Source organism: Pseudorca crassidens, chromosome 5 (assembly GCF_039906515.1).
Source record: "Pseudorca crassidens isolate mPseCra1 chromosome 5, mPseCra1.hap1, whole genome shotgun sequence".
Lineage (NCBI taxonomy): Eukaryota > Metazoa > Chordata > Mammalia > Artiodactyla > Delphinidae > Pseudorca > Pseudorca crassidens.
Genome location: NC_090300.1, coordinates 36,381,571 through 36,407,457, shown reverse-complemented (window position 1 = coordinate 36,407,457; position 25,887 = coordinate 36,381,571). Strand labels below are relative to the sequence as shown.

The 25,887-nt window shown below is 53.8% G+C and overlaps 1 protein-coding gene and 1 long non-coding RNA gene across 3 annotated transcripts in view; one reads left to right on the top strand and one right to left on the bottom strand.

Annotated features, from left to right (window-relative positions):
- Positions 1-13,532, bottom strand: part of KY (kyphoscoliosis peptidase) — a 49,537-nt gene extending 36,005 nt beyond the window's left edge. Inside the window, exons 1-3 of one of the 2 annotated variants that reach the window (XM_067737745.1) lie at positions 13,117-13,531; positions 9,796-9,858; positions 6,000-6,062 (exon numbers count right to left, since the gene is read on the bottom strand). In XM_067737745.1, coding sequence (XP_067593846.1) covers positions 6,000-6,062; positions 9,796-9,858; positions 13,117-13,252 — 262 coding nt within the window. In that variant the 5' untranslated portion in view covers positions 13,253-13,531. Of the gene's footprint in view, positions 1-5,999; positions 6,063-9,795; positions 9,859-13,116 lie in introns of both variants that reach the window. The other variant, XM_067737746.1, reaches the window with a different exon arrangement.
- LOC137224407 (uncharacterized) overlaps positions 1-21,306 on the top strand; it is a 224,035-nt gene extending 202,729 nt beyond the window's left edge. Inside the window, exon 3 of the long non-coding RNA XR_010943333.1 lies at positions 21,276-21,306. This is a non-coding gene — a long non-coding RNA (uncharacterized lncRNA). The remainder of the gene's footprint in view (positions 1-21,275) is intronic.
- Positions 21,307-25,887: the final 4,581 nt, after the last annotated feature.

Sequence of the window (25,887 nt, the reverse complement as noted above, 5' to 3'; positions counted from 1 at the left end):
TACACACTGCTTTACACACTCTTCACATCAATTCCTTCAAATACATTCTTAAACATGGATCAAAAGGTATGGAGATTTTTAAGGCTTTTGTTAGATACTGGCAAACTTTTCACATGAATGATTTTAAGTTTACGATCCTCTCAACAGTGCAAGAGAATGCCTATTTTGCTCATCCTTGCTGTGTTTGATGGCGAAATTGGCCACAATACTTTGTACTTCTTCCTAAGAAGAGGGCTTTTATTCCTTCCATCACATTTGGCCCAGCCTAATGATGTGATCTGGCCAGTTAGCAGGTGGTAGAAGTGATGCTGTGCAAGCTCCGAGCCTAGGCCTAGAGCCTTTGCCGCTGCCACTTCCATTCTTGGGATTCCAGCCACAACTGCCAGGTGACTGCACCCAGGCTAGCCTCCTGGAGGATGACAGACCACGTGGAGCAGAGCAGAGCCATCTCAGGTGAGGCCACCCTAGACCAGCTGCTCTCCAGCCAACCCTCCAACTGACCACATGCATGAACGAGCCCAGCCAGGACCTGCGATCAGCCAGGTGTGGCTCAGACGAGAATATCCAGCCAGCCTGTACACTTGTAAGCTGGTCATTGTTTTAAGCCACTGAGTCTTGGGGTGGTTTGTAATGTAAAAATAGAGTACCAATACACTCACTGACATTTGATTGTTATTAATCCTTTACATTTTTATCAATGGACAATGACATCTCATTGTTTTTGTGTATTTCTTTAATTTTCAGTGTAGTATTTTTCATACTTATTTGCCATTTTAAATCTTATTTAATGAATCACCCATTTGCCTATTGATGCGTTATTTTTTCCCTGTTGATTTTGTAAGAGCTCTTTTTACTAACCCTTTGCCTGTTAAATGTGTTTTCACAGAATAACAATACTGACTTTCCTGTGTAGCTCATGAACTTGCTCTGCCTGCCAAAGAGGGTAATTCTCAAACAATTTTAAAAGATACAATGTGGCCTCCCGAGGGATTACTTTAAAGGGGTTAATATTCATTTTGAGTGTAGTTTCTAGCACATTCACTGTCAAAGAAAATCAGCCTGCGATTTGACAAGACGTTAAGCATTTCAGAGTTCAAAGCATCATTCAGGTCTGGTCACAGGATCGGGTACCATCGCCATGGGCAGCCAACTCTGCCTGTGTGTCTTCCCACGAGGCACGAGGCACAGCCTGCTCACCTCTGCCTTTGCACTTTCTCCCTCAGAGACACTTGGAGTCAGTTTTCAAAGTGGGTGCCAAGCTGTACTTGGCTGCCAGATTCCTTGTGAGAAAAATGCCCACTTTCTCCCCTTTTGTAGTTTGCAACACACAATGCTCTGAGAAGTCCTGCAGAAGTCTACTGGACCCAGTACTATTTTATCAAACAAAATCTGGGAAATGCTGAGCTGCAACGATCTCCAGAAGTGGAGGGAAGCTGCAAAACTGACCCACCTGTTGGTTTAGGGCTCAACAACAAACCTCTTCCCCAAACTTCTCCTAACGTCTGGGTACTTCCAACCACTCCAATCCAGCCACGTCACTCTGTCAGAGAATGAGCAAGCCGAAAAACAAAATACTCTTTAAGCCCTTCTGAGGTGGTCTCACGCGGGGAACTCGCCCTGGCCGGAAGCTCCACCCATCACTGTTTCTCATCCCTTCCTGCTTCCTGCACTGCCTCTTCTCTCTCCCCTCTGACGCCCAGCATCCTCCTGAGGTCCACTCCTGGCTCTGTCCCAAAGTGGCGCTGCTGATTATCGCTCCCCTCCCCGCCTCCCTGATGGGTGTGGGAGTGTGATTCCTGCTCTCATTCACAGCTGTGTAAGAGCCCTTCTGGGAGGCTTCTCTGCTCTACACAGGCCTGGGTCTGGGCATGCTGTCCCCGGGTGAGCAGGGTCACAGTACCCGTGCTTCCTAAAGGTGTGAAGTGCTAAGAGTTTGCTGACTACAACATTCCTGTGTCAAATAAGACTCTTAATTTATGGAAAAAAAATAATTTGGCCAATGATAAAGAGTGGAGCATTATTGGAGCACCATTTAAAGTGAGATCTAAACCCTAAGTGCAGTCAGATACCATGACACTAATCTTAGTCACATCTAAACCCAAAGCAGCCCCTTCCTGGGATTTCGGGCCACCTGGCTGGCTCTCTCATGGCACCCCTCCCCACTTCTACCAGTTGTCACCCAAACAGCATTTTCAGAAGCTGAAACTTTGGCTGTCTTAGTAAAAGTGTATTAGCGATTATTTTCTGCTACATCTGAGAAGTGGTTCCCAGGCCATTTTCCCAGATGCTACGGGCTCTGCTTCCGTCTCCCCACCCTCGCAGACGTGGAGATGCAGCAGGCAAGCCCAAGCCCGTCCACTGGCCTGCTGCCCTGGGCCTGCCTTCTACCCTGTCAGGAGAGTCCTCCCACGCGAGAGCTTATCTCCAGGTCTCTGCGGCTTTGAATCAGGCTTTGTCTAAAGGCCTAATTTGCTCAGAATTCCTAATGCAGAGATGGCAAACAGATTTCGTGTTGTTCATTAACTCTGACTGATTGGAAGTAGCTGCCTGGAGCGCTTATCAATTAGCAAAGATTGTCAGGTATGTGCGTGTGTATGTGAATGTGTGTGTGTGAGTGCACACACACACACGTGGGTGTATATCAGTGTGTGGAGGCTGCAGGATTCACATCAGATGTTTGCCATCATTGACTTAAGGTGGTCCTTAATGCTCCCCGTAACTGGCTGCCTGCCGCCTTTACAACCTGGATCCTCTGCCTTGGAATTTTTTCCTGCAGTAGCTGAGAGTCAGAAACCCTCAGCTAAAGCATTTGTAATTATTAAAAAAATGACCCTTAAACAGCCCCTGGCTGGGTGTTCAACAGAGGTTTCTACCCAGAGTATGGCAGTCAGCTTTAGTGCCGGAAGCGTAAGCTCTGACATCCCAGGAACAGTGAGCTGAATGATGACCCGGGACGGTGCATCTCTGTAGATCCCGCACCGGGTACTGCAGTGGCTGTAGTCGTGGGATGACAGAGAGTGTGCAGAGCTCAGGGCCAAGACCTCAGGGGCACCCGTCAGGGGGTGATGAAGGGCATCTCCTGCAGCCCTGACTGACCCTGGCTTCCACTGGGCTCTTGAAAACCCAGGGCCATTCATGATTCTTTCTGCAGAATGGAGCTCGACAGGGATGTCACAAGTCTGGAGGCACGGCAGTTGGAGCCTAGTGCATGCGTGATCCAAGAAGGCACAGAGTGTCTGCGTGGGGATGAGGGTGGGTGACCTGGAAGGATGAGGCCTCAACCCAAATCTGATTCGTCACGAATAACTTTCGGGGCCTGAGGTCACTGGGGCTCCTGTGATCGTTCCCCTCTCATTCAACGCACACACCCATTGCAGATGAATCCTCCGAAGCCCTCTTCCGCACGAAGATCCAAGATTCCAGTGATCTTTCCGTCACCTGTCGCATGAAGTTACCACACCCGGTGTCCCTCTGCTGGGAGCTCTTACCCGGAGGCCGCATGACCCGCTGCTCCACCGCCTCCCTTACTCAGATGTCACCTTCCCAGGGAGGCCTTTCTCAATCACTCTATTTTAAATCATTCCCTGTAGTAGCTGCATGATGGCCCTTAAAGCTATCCATGTCCTAATTCTGGAACCTGTGAAAGTTACCTTATATGGCAAAGGGGACTCTGCAGATGCGATTCGCTTAAGGATCTCGGGATAGGAAGGCAATCCTGGATTTTCCGGGTGGGCCCAATGTCATCACCAGGATTCTTATAAAACAGAGGGGAATGTATCTACTTTATGGAGAGAAGGCAACGTGATAGTGGAAGTGGAGATTGGAGTGACGCAGCTACAAGTTGGCGAGTGCCAGCAGCCTCTAGAAGCCGGCAGAGTCAAGGAAAAGGTTCTTACCCAGAGCCTCCAAAAGGAGAGGAACCTGCCTGCCAACCGAGAGACTGATTAGCCCAGTGAGGCTGACTTGGGACTTGTAGTCTCAGAACTGTTAAAGAGAATACATCGTGTTAAGCTACCAAGTTTGTGACAATGTGTTACAGCAGCCGTAGGAAACTAATACACACCCATGTGCACCCCCCATCCCCCTTCCTGCTTTATTTTCTCCCCCAGCCTTATCTGACACCTTGCATTTTTCTTGTTAGGGTCATCTGTCTCCCTCGCTAGGTGTCAGCTCTGCGGGGACAGGAGCCTTGTCTGTTGTGTTCTCTGATGGATCCCCAGTGCCGGCACCCAGAGCTGCTTTTTGTGGAATGGACGGATCAGCGTCAGTGTGGACTCTGGCTCAGCCCCAGAGCAGGGCAGCCTCTCCCTCGCCGTGGTCCAGGCTCCCTTAAGACCTGGGGCGGCCCATCCTATCCCAACCTACAATGGACCCTCTCCTGTTTGTTGGATGCCAAGGCGACCCTCCTTCCTGCCCTCTGGAAGCCTCAGATACTGGGAGGTGGCACGTGAATGGCCCATGAGAGCCAGGGCATGGTGTGCCAGGTGAGGCTCTGGAGAGTGGCAGGCCCCATTCCACTAGTCCCACCCCACAGGTCTGACAGGAGCACCCCGCTGGGGGACTGCAGCATCCCCAGTCTCAGACTCCTCCTCTGTAAACAGGAATAACACCATGACCCCATCAGGGATGTGGCCAGAACTAAGCGAGAGAAGTGGTTGCTAATCCACTCTCACTCTAGTGAGGTATCACTTACTCTTATTTGGGGTGAGCTGTGCTGCTAGGTCCATTTCAGAGAAGCAGGGGGCCTGGGTTTGTCCTGCAGCCATAGTCCCAGGAATTCTGCCCTAAATGGATACTGACCTAGATTGCAAGGACAGCTGGCCACCTCCTGCTGGGAACTTGAGCTGACAGGCCCTTCCTCACTACCTGCCAGTGCCTTTCCCTGGGGATGGTGGGTTAGCCGGTGTCTCAGACAGCGATTCCCCGAGGACCTCCGAATCCTCCAGGGCATCCTCCTTCCACACTGCACCCTGGACGTAACCCTTATAGATTAGGTCATCAGTGCTGAGAGCACCAGTGGTGACATCTTGGGGCTGAGTCTACGAGAGCTCTCAGGCACCAGGCCCTGAGCAGAAAAACCGGGGTAGCAGGAGGGGAGGTTAGTGAGGTGGGGGGAGTGGAGGTCTCTAACCTGGCCTCTCCTCCAGCTGTAGCTGTGGAGCCATCCCGTCTCTACCCCGCCGTGCTCTCAGATCCAGTCACCTGCAGAGTCCGCACGGGGCTGCCCTTGCCTGCCCTCCCTGAGCCCCCAGGACCCGTCCTGGCAAAGTGAGGATTCTTGAGGAAGGGCTCTCTCACTCCCCATTGCTGAGTTAAACTTGTCCCTGGGTGGAAGGGCCTGGAAGGCTCAGCCTCAGGAGGAGAGGCCAGGGAACCGCTGTGCCTCAGTGGGAGGGAAGGCTTGCACACGGCGAGCCAGTAGGGGGAGGCCAGTTTCTACGAGAAGCAGAGCTGTGAGAAGTGTAACAGCTGAGGCCCTGGTGGTGGTTGGGGGGTGGGTGGGGCCGGGGGGCAGGGAGGGGGTCAGGCGGCTCCCGCTCTGACTCTTGCTGGCCATGTGATCTTGGACGAAAGAAAACCTTTCTAAGCCTCAGCTCACTCATCTGCGAGATGAAGATAGTAAGGGCACTGATCAAATACGACTGTCGTGAGGCATAACCCGCATGAGAATGACCATGTACGTGGTCTGGCCGGGTGCCTGCCATGAAGCTGGCACCCAACAAATGTTAGGTATCGTGATGACAACCAGGGGGATGATGATGACAGCAGTGCATGCTGGAGCCCGAGGACTTTACTTCTCTGTTCCACGACACATGCAGCCTCTCACTGTTTTCCATGGCATGTGGGAGAGGAGAAGGGTGCTCCAGCATCCCCAGGACAGAGAGGCCCCTGCTCCCCACGGTCTGGGCTCTGCACCTGCTGTCTCTGGCCAGAACAGTGGATCCGGGCACACAGGAGCCGGGGGGGGGGGGAGGTCACAGGCAGTGGCGGAACCTTACCTTGGTTGTCGTAGGAGGTGATGACCTGGGTCTGCTGGGAGTGCTGCTTCTCCACCAGGTTTCCTATTTAAGGAAGACAGAGGGAACTGCAGTGACCACTGGGCCCACGGTGGGGTGGATTTTTCCCCAGGCAGAGGAGAGAGCTGCCAGGCTTGGTCTAAACACGTGTGAATCAGCAGAGTCACACACCTGAACACAGGCAAGTGACCGGGAGCCCGTGTACGCACAGCCTCACGCTCTCGGCAGGTGCCGGCAGAGGCTGGGTTTTTCTAGAGAAGCTGGGGACGCCTCCCATGGGCTAAGTGACCACAGCTCCTGACTTTGCTGCAGCCGGGCCCAGTTCCCAAAGTGCAGAGGGTTGCCCCGCTGATCTCCACACCTTTCTTTGGAACAGCCAGGGAGGCTCCTATCCTGATTACGGGCCTGAAGCTTCGACTGGTTAACTTTGCCAAAGACCCCACAGCCAGGTGAGACCCGGGACTTGAACCCAAGTCTCCAGCCTCCTGCCTCTCTCTGAGAGGAATGGGGGGGTGTGGGTACCCTGCCGCCTACTGTAGCCTAGGAGCTGGGGTGCTTGCAGTTTGGTTCAGTTTCACAGACATTTGCAGGGCACCTGTTCTGCAGGGTGAATGCTCTCCATGCACTGGCGATATTCATGTCCCGGGACACAGAGCTGTCCTCAGAGCCTAGTGGAGCCAGGCTGCTGTGGAGAGATGCTCAGCTGCTGCCACAGGCCATGGAGGGGGAACCCACAGGCTTATCTGCCCCTCCTACAGGAAGCATCGCCTTCTCTCCATCTTTCCCGTTACAGCTGCTGTGGTGGCCTGGTCTTGCCCTTGAACCTCTGCTTCAGAGGGGTGGGGGAAGGGCCACTACCACCCTGGCCTGCCATCTTCTCCCCTGGTCTCTCACTGGGCTGCAGAAAGGCTGTTGGGCCTGTCACTGGAAGTGACCACTGGCACCTGTGCCTGGACCTGGTGCAAGCACTCAGGGGCACTGGCCTGACCGGGTTCCATTCATACGACATCCCTTGTGTACCCAACCAGATCTGTCACTCAGCGTTTCCCATGCCTGGGCTCAGGCAGAAGCCAGTCAGGGTGGATGGGTGGGTGGGTCACTGAGCTGGGCTGGACGTGCGATCCTCCTGGCTGGGAAGCACATCCTCTCCAGCCTTCTCTATAAGCAGGCCCAGCCAGGACCCTTAGCCCCCACCGGGCTGAGGTCGGTTGGTTGGCCAAGGGCCAGGACCGCTGTGTGTGCCAACCCAGGGTGATGCAGTATGCTGGGCTGGAGCTCCAGGCCAGACCCAGGCGAGGACAGGGCAGCTGCCTCCTGCGGGCACAGCTGGCCGCATCCCTGCTCTGCTGGCTGATGGAAGAAATAGGATCTGGGAAGGGAATCCTCAAGGAGGATGATTGGCTGGCATAGCTGCTGTGGGCTATTTATAGTCAGGGTTGCACAGTTGGTTTCCCTGTAGCTGTGGGGCGTTAGTCCCTGTGCTGCTAGGCAGACTTCGGCCAGGACCAAGGAAAGCAGCCAATCACAGCAGGGGAAGCCCGTTGCCGGGCAAGCTGGTGGCTCAGCCCAAACACCTGCTGCTTGGAAAAGTTTGAAGTACTCGGGCTCCCCCCACCCTGCCAACGCCCCAGCCCAAGGAGTGCACAGTGCAGAAAGAGGGGGGACATGTGCCCTTTGGACCAACCCCACGTTCAGCCACATTTGTGCACACTCCACCAAGCACAAGCCATCAGCTGCTTCCTTCTCAGATGAAAGCCATCCAGTTACCAGGGCTGGGTGCCTTGGGCACCAGCAAGGCAAGCATGTACCCAGGACCTCACCATCAGAAAACACAGAAAGAAGCTGGAATTTTAACCTCTGCATGGATGCAAGCATGCCACTCAAAAAAATAAATAAAATTTGACTTAGTAAATTTTAAATTGCGTTATGTTGGTGGAGTGGTGGAACTATCATCTTTCCCAGGCTCAAGGCCTCTGTGCGGCCTCTCTCCAGCCCTGCATTTACCTGAAACCCTCAGTTCTTGGGTGGTATTGCAAGAACTATAATCATTCTCTTTGTCGGCTGGTACATTGTACTAAGACCCACTTCATGTCTTAAGGAAGAGTCTTGTAAAAGTTATCACGTCTCTTTGTGTTTTGTTATATTTTTCCACTAAACTTCCCCCAAACCAGGAACCCCGAAGACGGTAAAAAGAGGATGAATTCAGTATATTTCAATCCTCTCCTGAGGACTGATAACATTAATAACATGCCCGAGGAGCCATAAGATGAATTTCCAACAACTCAGGCAAAGTAAGAGCTGCAACAAGCACAGACGCAGTGTCTCTTTCCTCCCACGTGGCCCACCTGCCCTCCACCCACCCGCACACTGGCCGAGCACGCCTCCCTGCACGGGCTGCTATGTGCTTCTGTGGCTGTCAGGTGTCTGGAGGTCTGATTCTTACTGTAATTCTCAAGAGCCCACAGCACAGTTTCGCTAACCTTGGCGTCTGCTTAGGTAGAGCTGGAACTGGTGCGTCTACCATCTGATGGCCCCGTATCAAGGTTTAGGAAGCCGTCCCACCCATGCATGCCCACCAGCCAGGACTCAGAGGGTGGTCCCTGGTGGGGGGGGTGTCTTGAGGATAAGTTATCTCCATGCACAGTGCAGAGGACACAGGCAAGCTCTTCACCTCCAGGGTGCTGAGACTCAGCTGTGGTGAATGGCATTATGATGCAATCATTCTAACATGGCCCCAGGAGGGCAGGCACTCCCGACTGTCCCATTCATTGTTCCATCTCCAATAATTAGAACCCTTCCCGGCACAAAGTAATCCCTGTCGACCTTTACTGAGGGAATGAATGCATGAACTTACTTTTAGAATTTCATCCTCCCCTTTTGTTACTGTCAGAAGGATGGCAGAGCATAGGTGCTCTGTTTTGTTCAATTGGGGTCCTGCCTGTTTCCGCATTTGTGGAGGGTCATGGGGGCGTGGATCCCTTCCTACTGGCATTTGATGAGTCAGTCATCCGATCCTGGGGCTCACACAGTTGGAATCTGACTGAATCCCCTACTGGGGCTCAGGGAATGGAGGTCTGATTCTTACTGGAATTCTCACATGCCCACAGTGCAGTTCCACAGTGTTTGTTCTTGGAGGCCGGGCTTACAAATCTCACAATAAGGGCACAGAATAAGGCCCAGTATAACGGTTCATGCATGGCCTGGTCAGAGAAATTCTGGGCCTGCGAGGGAAAGACACCTGGCACCATAAAGAGGCTTTGGAAGCTGATTTCTTCAGATCTTATTGTATTCTGGATCCCAGGCCAGGAGCCACAGAACCCTTGAGTGGCATCTCCCGAGGCCTTGAGTAACACCGCCCAAGGCAGGCTGCTCTCTTCTCTGTTCAGAAATATTTTCAAAAGATGGGTGCCCCAAGATGCATGGGATGCATGACCTGGGAAGCCCCACCTCCCATGGGAACACACCCAAACCCACCATCCCATATGATGTCAAGTTCTTTATAGCTCAGTCAGCGAACAAGTGGGTGCTCAGGGTTATAGCATCGCTCCGCCTGCCTCCCCGCACACCCTCCAGGAAATTGGTGGACCTGTTGCCAAGGAAAATTTTCCAGGGTCACAGTGCCCCCAGAGGCCTGGCTGCATCACAAGCAGCCACTGTCTGAGTGGTTAGATGTCTAGACTAGTCCTCAAGCAAGTGAAACCCAATGCTTCCAGGCATTTTTCAGTGTGTTGAATTCCAGAGATAGAAAAGAAAACAAAATGAAAATGAGAGAATTTACCATGTAGGTCATTTCTTTCTAATTTCTGCCATCTCCGGATTCCGTTTCCAACACCTTGAAGCCCTGTGAAGTAACAAGGACTGGCGTGAGGCTCTCTGCGGTGGGGAGACTCAGGTCAAGTGTGTGATGCACCGGTTGCAAACTGATCTGGGCTAAAGCGGGGCTGGTGGAGCTTGGCTCTCCCGGGATCCGAGGGAGGCTGCCCACGAATGAAGTGCACTTGAAGGAATGAATGCAAACCTCCACGTTCAAAACATTAAAAAAATATTACCACGGTAGTTTCCAAGAGTGGCGGGTTGGTTATCAGGATCATTCAGGGAGAATTTTCACAATAGAGGTGCCCCTTTGTCACTCCCACATTTCCACTGCATAAATATGGAAGCATTATTGTGAAGACATTTGCCATTCATTTTTCCTGCCTACTTCTGTATGTGGTGAATCTCCCACTTTTAGGGTCTTGATGTGGGTGGCGGGTGGGCAAAGATGGAAACTGATGGATCCTTATGGGAACTGAACGTGATGGTTGCCTGCTCTCCCAGCCTCCCTTGCAGCTAGAGCATGGACCTGTGTGGCCGAGGCATCCACTGATATGAACCTGTGTCCCATTCTGTCTTGGGACCTAGTGAGGCAACAGGGAAGCGAATGGAACCTCTCTCTCTCTCTCTCTCTCTCTCTCTCTGGTGGTGGCTGGAAGTGATGGCTGCAAGGTCGAGTTCCTGGCACAGAACTGGCAAACGTTCTGGCAGCGCAAGCTGCTGCAATAATTTCAAGTTCCTGGCGCAGAAGGAGCGTCTAGGGCTCCTTGGTGGCAGCGGAGGCTTCCTCACCAAACAAGCCATTCCGCACAGCTTATGGTCACGTTCCTGGAAGCTCAGCCTCCAGTCTGGGTCTCCAACCCTTTGCACAACTCTGAGCGCCCCCAGGCCTTTCTTGACACCCTTCTTTTCCTCAGAGCCCTCCATAGTCAGTGTCTGGGCCTTACCACTCAGAACCTTCACTGACACTTGGGGAGTGGAATGCACACATCCCATCCACTTTGGGGATAAAACCTAAGACGTTGAAGCTTATTCAGACCTGGTGTGGCAGCTTTAGGCTACCTCCTCCATGGCCAGGGGAATATACAATAGGAGTTGAGGGCTTCTAGGCATGTTTTGGAGAAGTGCGGCTCTAAGGAAACTGCTGGGGAAATACTAGGGCCCTGCAAGAAAGGGGAGGGAGTATCTGTTGACTTGCAGCCCAAATTCCCAGTGCACACGCTCCCTGCCTCCTTGTCCCTCTGACTCTTTTCTGCCACAGGGACACAACAGAAAGCCACCTGGTCACACCCTTACTCAGTCCTCTGCATGTGAGAGTAACCAAGCTTTGCTCTTTTCTCAAAGCAGAGCTCAGGCCCTCCTTTGCAGAGCCGGGGAAGATTCCCTGTCCAGCCGGGGGCCTGGAGCTGGGAGGAGACTGGAGGAGACGCCTGGAAGTGGGAGAGGGGTGGGTTTTGGATCTCTGTGCACTAACAGGAGGCCTTGGAACAAGCTGTTCTTGTCCAGCATTTCCCCTCCTTAGCTTGTCCCAAGGAGTGGGCCCGCAGGCTGGCTTAGCCAGCGGTCTCTTGGACATTACTGCTGCCCAGTGGGCCTTGGAGGTCATGCATGCTCCCTCTTCCCTGCTCTGGTGCAGAGCTGTCTGATCATCAATAAGTGACACGGGTCTCTCTGCTGCCATAGCGCCTGGGAGAAATGTCTGTCAGGAAAATATTTGGAGAAAAATTTCAGCAGAGAGGGCTCAGCAAACAACGGTCTTCTTTCCCTGAGTCACGATCATGAGTGTGAAGTGCATTGGTCTGGCCTCATGTAGGCTTTATGCCGGGTGCTGGACACTTCTCTGAGCAGCCCCGATCTCTGGCATCTCTGGGCCTTCTCTGTGTTCTCTGCCCTCTCTTTCTAGTGTCAGAGCCTTTCGGAGAGATGTGATCAGAAGGAGCGAGGGAGGAGGGGACTCATGCGCTAACCTGGAGCTCGCCTCGTGGGGGGCCTCTGGCCTTCCGGACCGCAGTCCGTGCAGTAGGGGCAGCCACATTTCTATCAAGGAAGGCCAACGGCCTCTGCCAATTTCCTCATTACAAATACCCCTGCGCGGGCCATCTCCCCTACTCCCAGGGGCAGCTCTGAGAACTAAAGAACCATCTAACCCAAATAACTCCTGGGCCCCAAATCCCTCGGGAGACTGGGGCACCTGCCAACATTCTCAGCTCTCCAGAATCTCTATTCTTTCCCCTGTCTGCCTCCCCAGGAGGTCACCAGGAGCTATGGGGCAGCTGCAGCTTGTGGGGCTGGTGGGGGGCAAAGCCACCCACGGCACCGTTGCTCAGCAGGGTAGGTGGAAGGTGCACGTTCAATGTGCATAGGGGCTGCAGGGACAGAAGAACTGGGGACCACCTTCAAGGAGCTCTGGAGCTGGAAGGGAGACAGGAGGCAGGTCATTTTACCTTGAGGGCTGTGAAGCTTTGCTCCCAAAAAACCAGGACACAGTGTGTCTAGTGCGCCCTCACACCAGCCTCCTCAAGGGCTCCTGAGGGCTTCCTCAGGGACTCGGGACCAGGGGGTTCCCAGATGTATGAGGGGCTGATTTAACCGCCATTGTTCTCCATCTCTACTCTCTTCACGTTGTGTCCTGTTCTCTGGAGAGTACAGAGGCCAGAGCCCTGCTTTCCACAATCTATGAAAAGTCGCTTTATTTTACCAGTCTACTCTTCCCCAGAAAGTCTGTAGGACAAGTAGAATCAACAGAGAAGCCTAAGTGGGGAGAGCAGATTTCAAGTCTAAGCCTACCCAAGCTTGTGTGCCTTCTACACCTGGCATGCCTTCTGCTGTAGGAGGCTGGGAGAGGGCTCAAGAAAGGGGACAGTGAGGCCATGAACTGTGCAAGGACACTAAGGGAGGGTCCCACCTCAAAGTTGACTCAGCACACGAATCCCCCTGGGTCCCCTGTGCCCTGCAATGCGGCCTCGGGCACGCAGGAGTCAGGCCCGAGGTCCCTTTCCTCCAGGGCATCTTCCAACCTGATCTGCACCCTTCAAAGAGTGACCAGGAGGAAACCTGCTCCCGGGGGTGATGGAAGCATGGCAGGCCTGCACGGGGTGTCAACTGGGGCAATCGCGGAGCTGCGCGTTGCCACGGGATGCCAGAGGCGCAGCGCGGAGGCGCAGCCAGCCTTGGGGAGCGGGTCGGCCTCGGGGACCCCTTTGGGGGTGCGCCCCCCCAACAGGCGGGCCCTGGGGTGAGGAGGTCCAGGGGCTGGAGGCCGGGGCCCTGCCTGGGGGCGCATTACCTCCTCTGCGCTGCGGAGGCGCGCCCGGGTCCGCCTGGCGGTCCGAGTGCGCGCCCTGTGCGGCGTGCCGCTTCTCCGAGTGCACGATCAGCAGCATGTCGATGGATACGGCGTTGCTGTCCTTCTTCAGCTCCATGGTGCAGCCAGCTCCGGCCCGTGCGCGGCGGCCGCTCGCGAGGCTGCCTGAGCTGCAAATGGCTCGTACGCGCCGCTGCCCGGCGCGGGAGACGGCGAGGGTGCGGGAGAGGGCGCTCCTCGCCGCCCGGCAGCCGCGCCGCGTTTCGCTGACTCTGCCAAACTCGCCATTAGGGCCCGCCCGGGAGGGCGCTACCCTAATGAAGAGGTTCTAAGTCACCTTTGAAAGGAAATTCCCGTCCGGCCGCTCTCCGGAGCCTCCCTCCCCGCGCCCCCTGTCTCCCGCCCCTGCCGGCCGGGCGCTGCCCCATCCCGCGCTCCCCCGGGCCTTCCTGAGATGGCCAGCAGCAGATCTCCGAAAGCCGCGGCAAATACAGAAATTGTACAGTGCTGTCAACAGGGAGAATCAGTGCAGGGAAAGAGAAACGGCAAGGGGGCCCCAGATTCAATTCCAAAATGTGGAGAAATTGGCCAAGTTTTGGCCTGGGCTCCACTGCCTCCCCGGGTGGACTTGGAGGTTGACAGCTCCCTTCCTCAGAGGGCGGTGTGTGGGGCGTTGGGGTCAGGACACCCCTCCCCCATTATGGCCCCATCAGAACTTGGAACTTGCCCACCGGGAGTCAGCCAAACAGCCCTGCCTGGTCTGAAGTGAAAGTCTTAACATCTCTGTACCTTCTAGAAGCCTGGCCCTAGCCCGCTGGGGAAGGGGGAGAGGGAGGGGAGGAGGCTGGGTGTAGGGAGCGGCCTGCCTCGGTTGGCAGCCAGGGAGCTGGACCTGAGGGCCCGTCTATTTTTAGTGAGGCCTGGCCTGCCCAGCCAGCGGCAGCAGAGCCTTTGGCTCTGGGACTCAGGAGTGTTTACAGCGCATCTGCTTGGCAGCCCTCGGCACCGCGGGCCTACCGGGCTGGGGTCAGTCCCTTAACTTGAGTTTCCACTGTTAAGAAATACCGTGGGTGTGGAGACCTTTTGCTCTGGGACCCTCCTTGCTGTGGAGTTAGGTGACCCTACCTTGCAGCGTGGCCGCTGAGACCTCCCGCTACCTCTTGGAGGCAGACTGTATGGCACAGGCCTGGGTTCCACACTTGCTACCCCTGTGACCTTGGACAAGCCACTTCCCCTCATTTTGTCACTCGTATCATGGGCATAATGCAGGTCCTGCTGTAACAGTGACATGCATGTGAGGTGCCTGGTGCATTGTAAGTGGTCTTCAAGTGGTACCTGTCATTCTTACCTGATTCTAAGGACGAGGAAAGGGACAGGTGAAGTGACAAGTCAGTGATGGCGCTGGGGGTCACAAAGCTGAACTCTCAGACTCTGAAGATCTTTCCTCGCTGAATGTGGCTCACAGTTTAGTCTCATGTAAAGACCGCCACCCCATTGTATCACCGCCGCCCCATTGCCCACCGGGCATCCGATGAAAGGAGCGGTCACTGGCTTCCGGCAGTGTTGACTGGAGTCCTGAGAGAGCTGAGTGCAGGACCAGTAAAGATGATGACTTGCAAGTCAGTTTCTTCATGCAGCAAGCCCTGTCCTTCCCTGTCCTGTCTGCATGTGGGCATGTACACACACACACGCACACACACACACACACACACGCAGGGCTGGGAGGCTGGCTAAGCCTTGCTCTCTAGATGACTAGGGAAGTAAGAACTATGGATTATTCAATATCTGAAGCTGCTGGGGTCTTGGAGATTGTCCAGGCAGCTCTCTGTTCCTAGCATCACCTCACCACTGGGGCTAAGTCCTTTGAGGGTGCGGATCCCAACAGAAGCTCCTGTGCAGCACCTGAATGGGGCTGCGTGGGGAGGGCAGGGAGCTGAAGCCCCCTCAGCAGACATTTGCGTTCCATCCCCCATGCTTACTCCCCTGCTGGGAGTGTCATTTTAGGAACTCGCTCACCATGGCGTACCTTCCATAGCTGCCTTTGGAGGAGGGGATGATGACCTGGGGCAGGGGGGAGGTGGTGGTGCTAGCCTGAGCTCCAGGAAGATGGTCTGGGACCCCCTGCCTTTCCAGAGTACTTGAAAACAGATCTTTGGGGCAGGGCTTCTCCCCCACGGCACTATGGACATTTGAGGCCAGAGAGCTCTTTGCTGTAGGGGGACGTCCTGTGCACTGTGGGATATTTAGCAGCACCCCTGGCTTCTACCTAACTAGGTGCCAGGAGCACCCACTTCCCAGTTGTGACAACCCAGAACAACTCCAGTTGTTGACGTATGTTTCTTGGGGGGCAAAAATGCAGTCAGAACACTGCTTTGGAAAAAACCCGTAAATATAGGGGCCACGTTGCCTTGACTGCTTTGGGAGATGCTGCCGCTCCTGGATCCTGATGCTGCCCAGAACCTGGACCCACTCTGGAGAGGCTCCCACCCACAGCCCTCAGTCTTTGGGCCTGCCAGAAGCATGAGCAGAAAGAAGAGATGCTTTCCTCACCCCCACCCTCCCCCATCCCCGGCCTCAGGTGACCCATACCCTCATCTAGAGCCTCATCGGTTCCGGGCTGAGAGGGAGACACCACGGGGAAGGTGATGTGGGCGAGGGCATTTGGGTGTATCAGGAAAGGGAAGGGGGAGCAGGACTGAAGACTGAGGCTACGAGGTACCCGTCAGAGGATCTATCCCTCTGCTTAAAATCCCTCTCCAGTTGTTCCTACAACCAGCGGGACAGAGAACAGACAGCCTATGATTCACACCCTAGTCCAGCCTCCTTCTACAGACCCATGTCTTCCTCTTTCGCTGCCAACTCACACACGCTGCAGCCACAGCCATGCCCACTGCTCCCCGAGCACATCTGGCCTTTCTGCTGCCAGGCTTTGCTCTGCACCCCCTAATAACCCCCCTATCCTGCCACCATCCTGAACAACACGGGATTCAAGGACCTCAGTATTCTGACCCAGCTAATTAATCTACACCCTCGTCTGAGGATCTGACAAGCCGGGGGATATCTCCATTTTAGGGCAGAACTTTAATTATTTTAATCACAATGACTTGGAAATTTCAGGACACCGAGAGACAAAGAGCAGTCATATGGCTGTATTGTCTCCTTTATCCTCTGTCACATCTAATACCCAGACACATCCAGCTGTCACCCACATTGCTTTCACCCCTTTGCTTGAAGGGGGGATTTGTCAATTGAGTGGTTCTGAGCCCCGAGCCCACTTTGCTATTTTGGCGGTGGGGGGTGGTTGATGGGAGGAGGCTCGCCCTTGCCAGAAGGGGTTGTGTTCTGACTCACATTATTGTTTTTCCTCAGAAATAGTAGTTCCTCAGGGACCACAAGTCCTAACTCTTACTTCTCTAGAGATTCCAAGAGGCAAGTTCTCCCCTTTTCTATAGAGACCTAATAGGCAAGCCAACCGACGGAAGGCTCTTAGCCAGCAATCTGTAGACACAACGTGCTTTTCTCCATTGGTGCAGCGGGGAAGGGGTGCACGGAGAGGGGCCGACTCGGGGAAGGGCAGCATACCGGGCCCCCGCCCCTTAACACTCTCGCTTCCCCTGAGAGGGGCAAACAGTTACACGGGGGACCCGACATCTTTCCCAGAAACCTTTTTCACAGCTGTTGTGGGCTTCTCCTGGAGTCATGACCAGCCTGGCTTGGCTGGCTTCTACTTCTGAGTCTTTGTTATTGCTTTCACTTCTTCCTGGAAGACTTTTTAGACGTCCCTGGCAAGCACGGTCTAGCCATCCTTCAAGGCCTGACATGAGACCTCACCTCCACCCTGAAGCCTTCCTGGGCACCCTAGTTCCTGCAAGTCCTAGAGAATGCCAGCTCTCTGTGGTGCCTCTCTTTGGATCCATCCCGATAGTTAACAGGGCGTGGAAGATTATCCCAACTCTGGTCCCACACTCATCAAATTTACAAAACCTGTCAATTCCCACTGAAGCAGTTATGCCAGGAAGATGTATGCTTCCAGATTCCCTCCTAGCGGGGTGACCTTGGGCAATGTGCTTAACCTCTCTGAGCTTCAGTTTTCCTCATCTGTCAAATGGGTGAGGGAGTTGAGATAAAGTGCTTAGCGATAGCTTAGTTAAAGCTATAGTGGTTTCCTGTATTCTGGTCAGACCCCTGTGTGTCCTGGTCTGAGGAGGTTCTCATGGATGTGGTTCCACAGTTGGGGAGGGTGGACAGAAGAAACTGGAGGCATCCTTGAACCCCTCCTGGAGCAGGAAGTTGCCTTCCCTCCTGTGTCACTGTCCTCTGTCGCTGTTCTGCCATTGCAGAGAAACTCAGTGAGCCACAGAATCCACTTCTTGCACAGCTGACTTCAGATCTGTGCAGCGGAGTGTGGCTCAGCACAGCTCTTCTTCCCTCCCCCCATCCCCCCCCACCTATGCTCTGTGAACACGGTGTGCATCCGATGGGATGTGCCTCTGTATTATCTCCATTTTATGGATGAGAAAACTGAGACTCAGGGACCTAAGGAGACCTATACAAGGTCCCACAGTGTCTCATACATAGCACTGATGCCCTAACCCTAGACACCATACCCTGTATGACCCCGAAGCTCATGTGCTGAACCACCCCCCGCCCCTGAGACCATCACATGCTTCTGAGATGCCTAGCGTCCCAGCCGAGGGGAAGAACAGCCGTCAGCCTGCAGGGGAGATGCTTTCAATGGTCATAAGGAACACACCTTGAGCCAGGAGCCCAAGACACCTGTTAAGGTTCCTGGGAAAATTCTCTGAGCTCAAGCCCTGAGTTGGGCCTTTGGGGACAGATTTCTTAGGCTCTGTGTCATCTCAGTGGGTGAGAACTGGTGGCAGTGGCAATAGACGAATATTGGTGGTCGGTAACATTCAGCAGCCTTTAGGAGCTGTGAGGGATGGAGAGGGAGGCAGAGTTCTGCCATTTGCAGAATCATTAGGAGGTGTGCTGCAGAGAGGATGGTTAATCTATAAAGAAGCCTTGCTATTTCTGCTGGGTTTGTCTTGAGGATGCTTCCTGGCACTGGCTGCAGCTTGTTCTTGAGACCCTACTGTGGGCAGTGCCATCATGATGAAATGACACAGTAAGCGCTCAGGGAGGCGGTACCTGTCCTCCTAAAGAGGAGGGTCCAGGAAGGCTATGAGGTGGGGCTGACATCCAGACAGTGTCCTTGGTGGTGAATGAGTCGGAAGAGCCCCAGAAGGGCGAGGACTTTCCAGGCTGAGGAACAGCCTGTGGGGGAGAGGGTGGGGGCAGGGAGAGTGCTGGAGGTGAGAGAGAAGATGACACGTTTCAGGAAGTGAAAGCAGGGTGGTCTGGTTGATGCCGCAGTACAGGGAGGAGGGCTCAGAGGGGAGCCCAAGAGCAGCAGAGGGTCAGCATGAGGGGAGGCCTGCAGTGAGTGGGGCTCCTGTTGCCACCCTGAGCCGTGATGGATGTTGTCAGCAGGGAAGGGAGAGCAGGGAGTGTTCACGAGGGCGAGGCCTGAGGGTACATACTGTGGGCTGGGCTTCTGGAGAGGCTGCTGGGTAAGGGGATGCTGGTGTGAAAAGATCGTCAGACACCACACTTGGGCTGTGTGATGAAGGGGCGTCTGGGAGTGTGGTGCGAACTGCCCAGGTGAGGTAGGGAGCTGGGCTCAGAGCAGGCAGGAGCACAGGCAGGCGCCAGGCGCTGGTGGAGCAGGCAGGTGACACGAGGGGCCTCCACTCCAGCTGGAGGGCAGACCCAGCTCAACCCTCAGACACAGGTGACCGTTCAGGGTGAGGGTGGGACCACCCCCAGCAGGGCTCCCTAGAGGGGTCTGTGAAACAAGCCATCCTGCCAAACTCATGCTCATTATTGGAATGCAAGCGTTATATAGGGAAGAAAATAAAATCACCCAATCTCATCACCCAGGGATAATCACTGTTAAACATTTTGTTGTTTAGCATTTCCTTCAACTACAACATATAATTATTACAACATATATAATAAATGTGTGTGCGTATATACATATATACACACATATATATGTGTATATACTTATTTAAAAAATAAAACTGGGATCACATCATATAGAGTTTGGTCTCGTGATCTTTTTAGTCTCAACACAGTAGTGAATAGTTTACTAAAAGGTATTCAAAACCTAATTTAAAAGCTGCTTCATCACCCACTATACCGATGTACCACAATCCATTTTTCTATTTTCTTGTTGTTGAACTTTTAGTTTGTTTTGCATTTTCCACTTTTATAAATAATATGTTGATAAATATCTGTGTGCTTATACCTTTGACCACATTTCTGATTATTTCTTTAGAAGTAGATTCCAGGTAGTGGAATTACTTGAGTCAAAGGTTATGACTGTTTTAAGGCTTGAGATAGATATAATGTCCAATCACTTTCCAGAGAAATCATGCCTGTTTACAATCTCACTAGCTGTGTACGTCCAACTCCCTGTAGACCGTCACAAGTAGTGAATACTGTCATTGTGTGAACCTTTGTCATAGTATAATTGATACATGGTAACTCTTTCTAATTTTCATTTTAAACTTACCACTGAGATTGAACAATATTTTTTACATAAATTTACGTGTGTGTGTGTGTGTGTGTGTTAAATCATTAAACTTCAAATAGTTTGAATCCCTGGTTCCTTTTTCTTACTGGAATGGCACAAACATTTAAATATCAGTTTGAAAAATGAATACTCTTCCAAACTACCTAGAGCTTTCCTATTTCATAGCAAAGTCTATGGTGAGGTCATGGCCACGCTGGGATCACGTTAAGGTCTTTGAGGACCAACTCATGGTCTTCCTCATTCCTGAGTCCCCCTTCCTGTGCCTCCTATGTGTCTCGCACACAAGAGGCGCTCGATAAATGTTTGAATCAAATGGGGTGGAATGAGTGTTCCCAGCCAGCAAGACCTCTCCCTTTAGCTGAGAGAGGTACCAGCCATCCAGAGACTGGTAGCACTTGCTCTTCTGTGTCTCCCTCGGACCTTCAGGGGATGGAGGAGAAGGTGAAATGAGGACAAGCAGCTCTAAAAGTGCCTCCCCCGCTCCTGGCAGAACCATCTGGAGCACGGATCTGGGGAGAGTTTGGTTCTGACAGTGTTGTTCAGTCCCACGCAGCCGCCCTACCTCACCGCAGCCGGGAGCCAGAGCTGTGACATTTCTGTTAAACACGGTTTCCGTTCTCAACCTTTCTGGTATGTCCCTCCCCGATGGCCCGTCAGCCGTTCCCTGTCAGTATTTCTGTCCATGACACCCTCATCACCAGTCCCTATTTTTCTGTCCATGGCTCATTCTGACCCCCTTTCTTGCATATAATGAGGTGCACCTGTGGGAAGAACCACATCCAAGTTCCAGGTAGTTTAAATTTTGGAGTCTTTATACTCGCTGGCGTTCTTGGCCTTTTCCCGTGGATGGATATGATGAAAATCAATTTGTCTTTCATCATCACTTCCAAAATATCTCAGGCCATGCCAAGAGAGGTATCCAGTGGCACATGAAAGCCCATGGAGAGATTACCCCTTCAGCTTCACCAAGTGTTTATTGCCGAGCTATTGAAATGTCCCTTACATGTTCCTCGATCTGCTTCTCTCTCTGATGGAAGCAAGGCGTCCTCACACCTACTTCCTGCTTCAAAGTTCGTCCACCTGCCGTCACCTACTTCTGTGCAGAATTCTGCATTTTTACTTCCGTGAACTCATGTCGTCCTCGCTCTAACCCAAGGCTGGGTTGACGCCTTTTGTCTGTTTTATTGGCAGAGAAACAAGGAGCAAGAAATCTGTTCACACGGTTTCACCAGTGTACCAACTCTGGCTTCTAGATGGGCCCAGTGCTCACACACTTGCCGTCCTGCGTGTTTTAATAGAAAGGGCACAGATGTCTTTTCTGGGAGCAGGCTAAGACTTGGGTGGGCCACTTGTGGGGCCCAGAGCTGTGCTCCTGGTCACGCGTGTCCCCTGGGGAAGAGCCCTCGTGCCTCATGGTGGGAAGCTGTCTGACGGGGTGGTGAGGAGACTCCCAGAAAATGGCTTTGGAGTATCTGAACAAAAACACACATGAAGGGTTTCCCTGGTGGCGCAGTGGTTGAGAGTCTGCCTGCCAATGCAGGGGACACGGGTTCGAGCCCTGGTCTGGGAAGATCCCACATGCCACGGAGCAACTGGGCCCATGAGCCACAACTACAGAGCCTGCGCATCTGGAGCCTGTGCTCTGCAACAAGAGAGGCCGCGATAGTGAGGGGCCCGCGCACCGCGATAAAGAGCGGCCCCCGCTTGCCACAACTAGAGAAAGCCCTCACACAGAAATGAAGACCCAACACAGCCAAAAATAAATAATAAATAAGTTTTAAAACACACACACACACACACACACACACACACACACACACACACATATGAAGTCAGAACAGCCTTTTGATCATTACTGGGGATCCCTGGGGACTGTCGGGAGGAAGCTGGTGCCCATCTGCCCCAAGCGGGACAGGCCCAGTGGCCTAGATCCCAGGGGGCACAAGGGAGCCGGTTTTCAGTGTCAGTGCGGGCTCCAGCCCTTCCTGTTCCTGGGCAGAGCCTCCAATAGGAGACATGGGTATTTTTAGTCTCACGTGTGCAGGCATAGGACAAGGCGAGCTGGAAGGGAACAGCTAATAAACCATGGTCCTTATTAAGTTGGGAAGGATGAAATGAGGGGAGGGTGGGGAGCCCGGTGGAACTTTTTTGCACATGCCTCATTTTCAGAGAACTCTCCATAATTCACAGAGAAAGATTGAGGTCAGGGTGATCATGCATATCCCTGGTTACAGAAGCCTGAAAGTGGAGCAGGCTCACATCCTGCAGCCTGCTGGTCCCCGCCCCACGGACCCACTCTACCCTCTGGTGAGCAGGTGGGATGGATGTTCAGCTTTGGGGCTTGGCTATCAAGGCTCTCGTGGTGGCAGGGTCTTCAAAAGGACCAGATTAGAACCCATGCCCAATAGGATCCTCGCAGCCTCGGGGGATAGTTGAGTGGTATCAACTATTATCCTGATTTCACAGGATTTGGAAATGGAGGTTCAGAGACATGCAGGCACTTGGATAAGGCCACACAGCTGGGAAGTGGTAGAGCTGGGATTGAAACTCAGTGTCCTAGATCAAGGTTTACTGTTGTTTACCAATACATTCCACTTTTCCCCAAATGATAGTCAGTCGTGTGTAAGACTCATTATCTGTTTTATAAACCATAAAACTTTTTTTTTTCTATGCCAACTCTTTGTCAGGAACTCTATCATTGGAATGAGGCAGTGATCAGTGACAAGGATACAGCTGTTGCTCTCAAGAGCTCTGGTCTTGTTGAGGGTAACATAGACCCATCCCCCTCATTCACCCACTCCTCCATCCCCATCCCATTACCAATTCCTTCATTCCATCTAGAACCAGACACTGCGTTCCAGGCCTTGAGTCTGGTGTGGTGGGCACACAGAGATGAATGAGTCTCTCTCTTGTAGTGGACCTAGAAAACAGTGTGCAGATCCACGTATGAAGGAAACAGTGGAATTTAAGAGGATCCTGAGAGGAGCGACAGAAAGAATATTGCTGCAGGACAAACAGAAGAGAGGGGGCTGAAGGAGATCAATTAAGGTCACTAGCTTCTGCTTTGGGGGGAAGATGAAAGAAAGAAAGAAAGAAAGAGGGAGGGAGGGAGGGAGGGAGGGAGACGGAGGGACGGAGGGAGAAAAGAAGGAAGGAAGGAAGGAAGGAAGAGGGAGGGAGGGAGGGGGTAGGGAGGGAGGGAGGAAGGAAATATGCGTTGAATATCCACTGCATGCGAGACCCTGTGCTAAGTGCTTTCATTCGTCTTAATTGTCTCAACAACATGCAGTTTGGAGATGAGGGACAGGGTCTCAGATAGGGCATCTGTTTAACATGAATAAAACCTGAAGAGCAGGGCTGGGTTGAGTATGCTTGCTATCACAAAACATCAGAGCGAGAGCTTGAAGCGAATCGGTCTAGGACAATTGAAGAGCGTGCTATCTGACAGTTCACTTCGGGACTGTGGTGCCTGAAGTTGTGCCTGTGGACAGGAACCACGAAATTGATCGGCTCCTGTGGTGCTCAGAAGGAGGTCACGGGGGCACGCACACCTGCTGGAGCTGGATGCCAGGTCGTATCTGTTTGACATGGAATTGGAGCCTCCCTTGGTGACTGCTCCAGATTCAGGGTCCTCCTGGAAGATTCCTGGCCCTGGACCCTCTCTGCAAAGATGTAGGCTCAGGCTAGACCTACTGAACTTCAGCCAGTTCAGCGTCCAGCTTTGCTTTGCTTTTCTGGTTCAAGTCCTCCCCCTGGGGGTAGGGTCTTGTGAGGACCCAATAGAGCCCCAGAGAGGAGAGTTCACCTTTACTTCCCACCTGTTAGGCCTTCAGCCAGGGTTCCATGAGCCCCATCCGCAGGCGCCTCTGACACCCAGGATGTAGTTTTCTGCTGCTGACACATCATTCCTGGCACTTTCTGGATCCACATACAGTCCTCATTGTTTGATGTCACCAAATAGTTCCCTGACTTTTGTGATGAATCTCTAAGGACCACTGATTGTCAATATATGTCCCCAGGCTGGAGTGTCCCCAAATAGTTAGGTAGGTGGTCCAAGCAACCGAGGACTCTGGTGACAGCTCAAGGCGAAGGGACCCTGTGGTTTCCCAGACGGATGCCTTCCAACAGGTGCAGAGCTGTGGGGTTAGGGAACAGCACGGAGGCTGGGTGGGGATGGCAGTGTGAATCAGAGATTCTAGTATTACAGAGGTCTCATTCAGCTGCGGCCTGCTGCTTCCTACAAACTAGTGGGTCTTCTCCCTGGTGTCAGTCCGTCTGTCTGTTGAGAAAGTTCTCGCTGGGCCTTTGCCTGCCTGCCCTGGAGAGCAGGTTTGGGTAAAGGGAATGCAGGTGCCCAGGTATCAGTCCAGGGCCCAGTGGCTCGGCCCCAGCACCCAGGACTGGGAAGGGGCATGGGTGGGGAGAGTGGCTGCTCTGGGTCCAGTTCCCTTGGCCGCCCTTCCCCCCCAGCTCTCCCCTCCGCACGGCATGGCCACCTGCCAGCTCAGCTGTCCTTGTGCACCACGGAATCCCTGCCAGGAAGAGGGGGAACATGAGCCGGGCCTTCTCCCACTGCATCCTGCCATCCTGTCCTCCTTCTAGCCAGGAGGGACGGGACGGCTGCTGCAGCAGCGGGGGCCTCCTGGATGCACAAACCCCAGGAAACCAGGCCTTCCCTCTGGAGCCCGCGCATGCGCAGGGCCTGCTCTGGTTTCTGGCACTTGGACACCTGCTGGGCCCGTTCAGGCCAGCCTCCCCTCCCCTTCGCTTCTTCCCTGGGTCTGGGGTGGGGAGCCCTGCTGGGTGCTTTTATTTCCATCTTAAAAAAACCACTTGGGACCTAGGGAGCTCAAAGTCCTGGCGTGGACAAGCAAGTCAGAGCCTCAGTCTCCCCATCTGTAAGCCAGCAGCCATCATGCCTGCCGCCCCGGCTGGAAGACAAAGTGACGTAGTGCAGGCTGTGGCCCAGCACACGCTGGCGCGGGGTGGTGCTTGTGCACAAGCCGTGCAGGCTGCCCCTGAACCGGGACATGGCTGCTTCCCTCATTGTCAGGGGCGTCTCTGTACATTGCACAGGAGGAACACCTCTCCATGGGACCCCAGGGACAGCAGGGTGGGGTGCAAGTACTGCATTCGTTGGGTGCTCTGCTGCCGGGGCTGTCTTTTGTTTGTGTTTTCCTAGAGCAGCTGCTTCCTGCACATGACCGGTGCTCCTTTCAGGCAGTTCTGAGTGTGTATGCATGTGTGTAACGAGGCCGTTTGGGTCCCCCACTAGTGCTGTGGGACCTTGGAGCAGTCATGTCCCTTCTCTGGGCCTTGCTTTCCTCATCTGGACAATGGGTGTGCTGATTCCTGCCTGACGCAGCTGTTCTGGATTCTGCAGCGGGTCCCCTGCGTGGCACAGTGACCCCCCCATCCAGTGCAGAGGTTTTCTCAGCTGCCTTAGCGTCTGCTCCAGGAAAGAAAGAGGGACTGGGGGGGACACTGCATGGGCAACAGGGGTGTGGGGGGCCCTGGCTTTTCACCAGACACTGACGCTCTCTGCAGACAGAGGTGGGGCAGCACTGGCCTCGGGGCAGCAGCACAAGGCCACTTCTGGACCCCCCCCCCCCGCAGGTCTGGGAGATATTGGGCAGGGGACTTTAGGGCATGCCACCCAGCCTGGCTTCTCCCTGTCTCCTGCTAAGGGAGGGGGCCAGAGTGGAGGCCTTGACCTTGCCTCTCAGTGAGAGATGGGGCTGGCCAGTTTCCATGGAGGACCGCGAACTTCGCGTGATGCTCTGGGGAAGAGCTGGGTTCTCCTGGGTTCAAGTCCCCGCCCCCGCCCCCCCCCCCCCCCCCCCGCCCTCTCCTCGAGGCCGGGCCTCTGGCTCTAGAGCAGCTGTTGCGCAAGCAGAGCTGGGAGCTTGGCCTTGCACAGGGTTACCCGAGGCAGGCTGGGCCCTGGGCTGCGCCAGGCCCTGGATCTCGGTGGTGACAGTGACCTGTCTGTGGCAGGACAGTTTGCACTCCCCAGGTGGTTGCTGAAAAGCCACCAAGGAGGGAGGAGCCTGTGTGATGAGACGGCCTCGGGCCAAGCCTGACAGCCATCTGCTCCACCACCAGCCTGCAGGCCTCTGGGGAGTGATGGGGCAGGGGAAGAAACAGAGGGA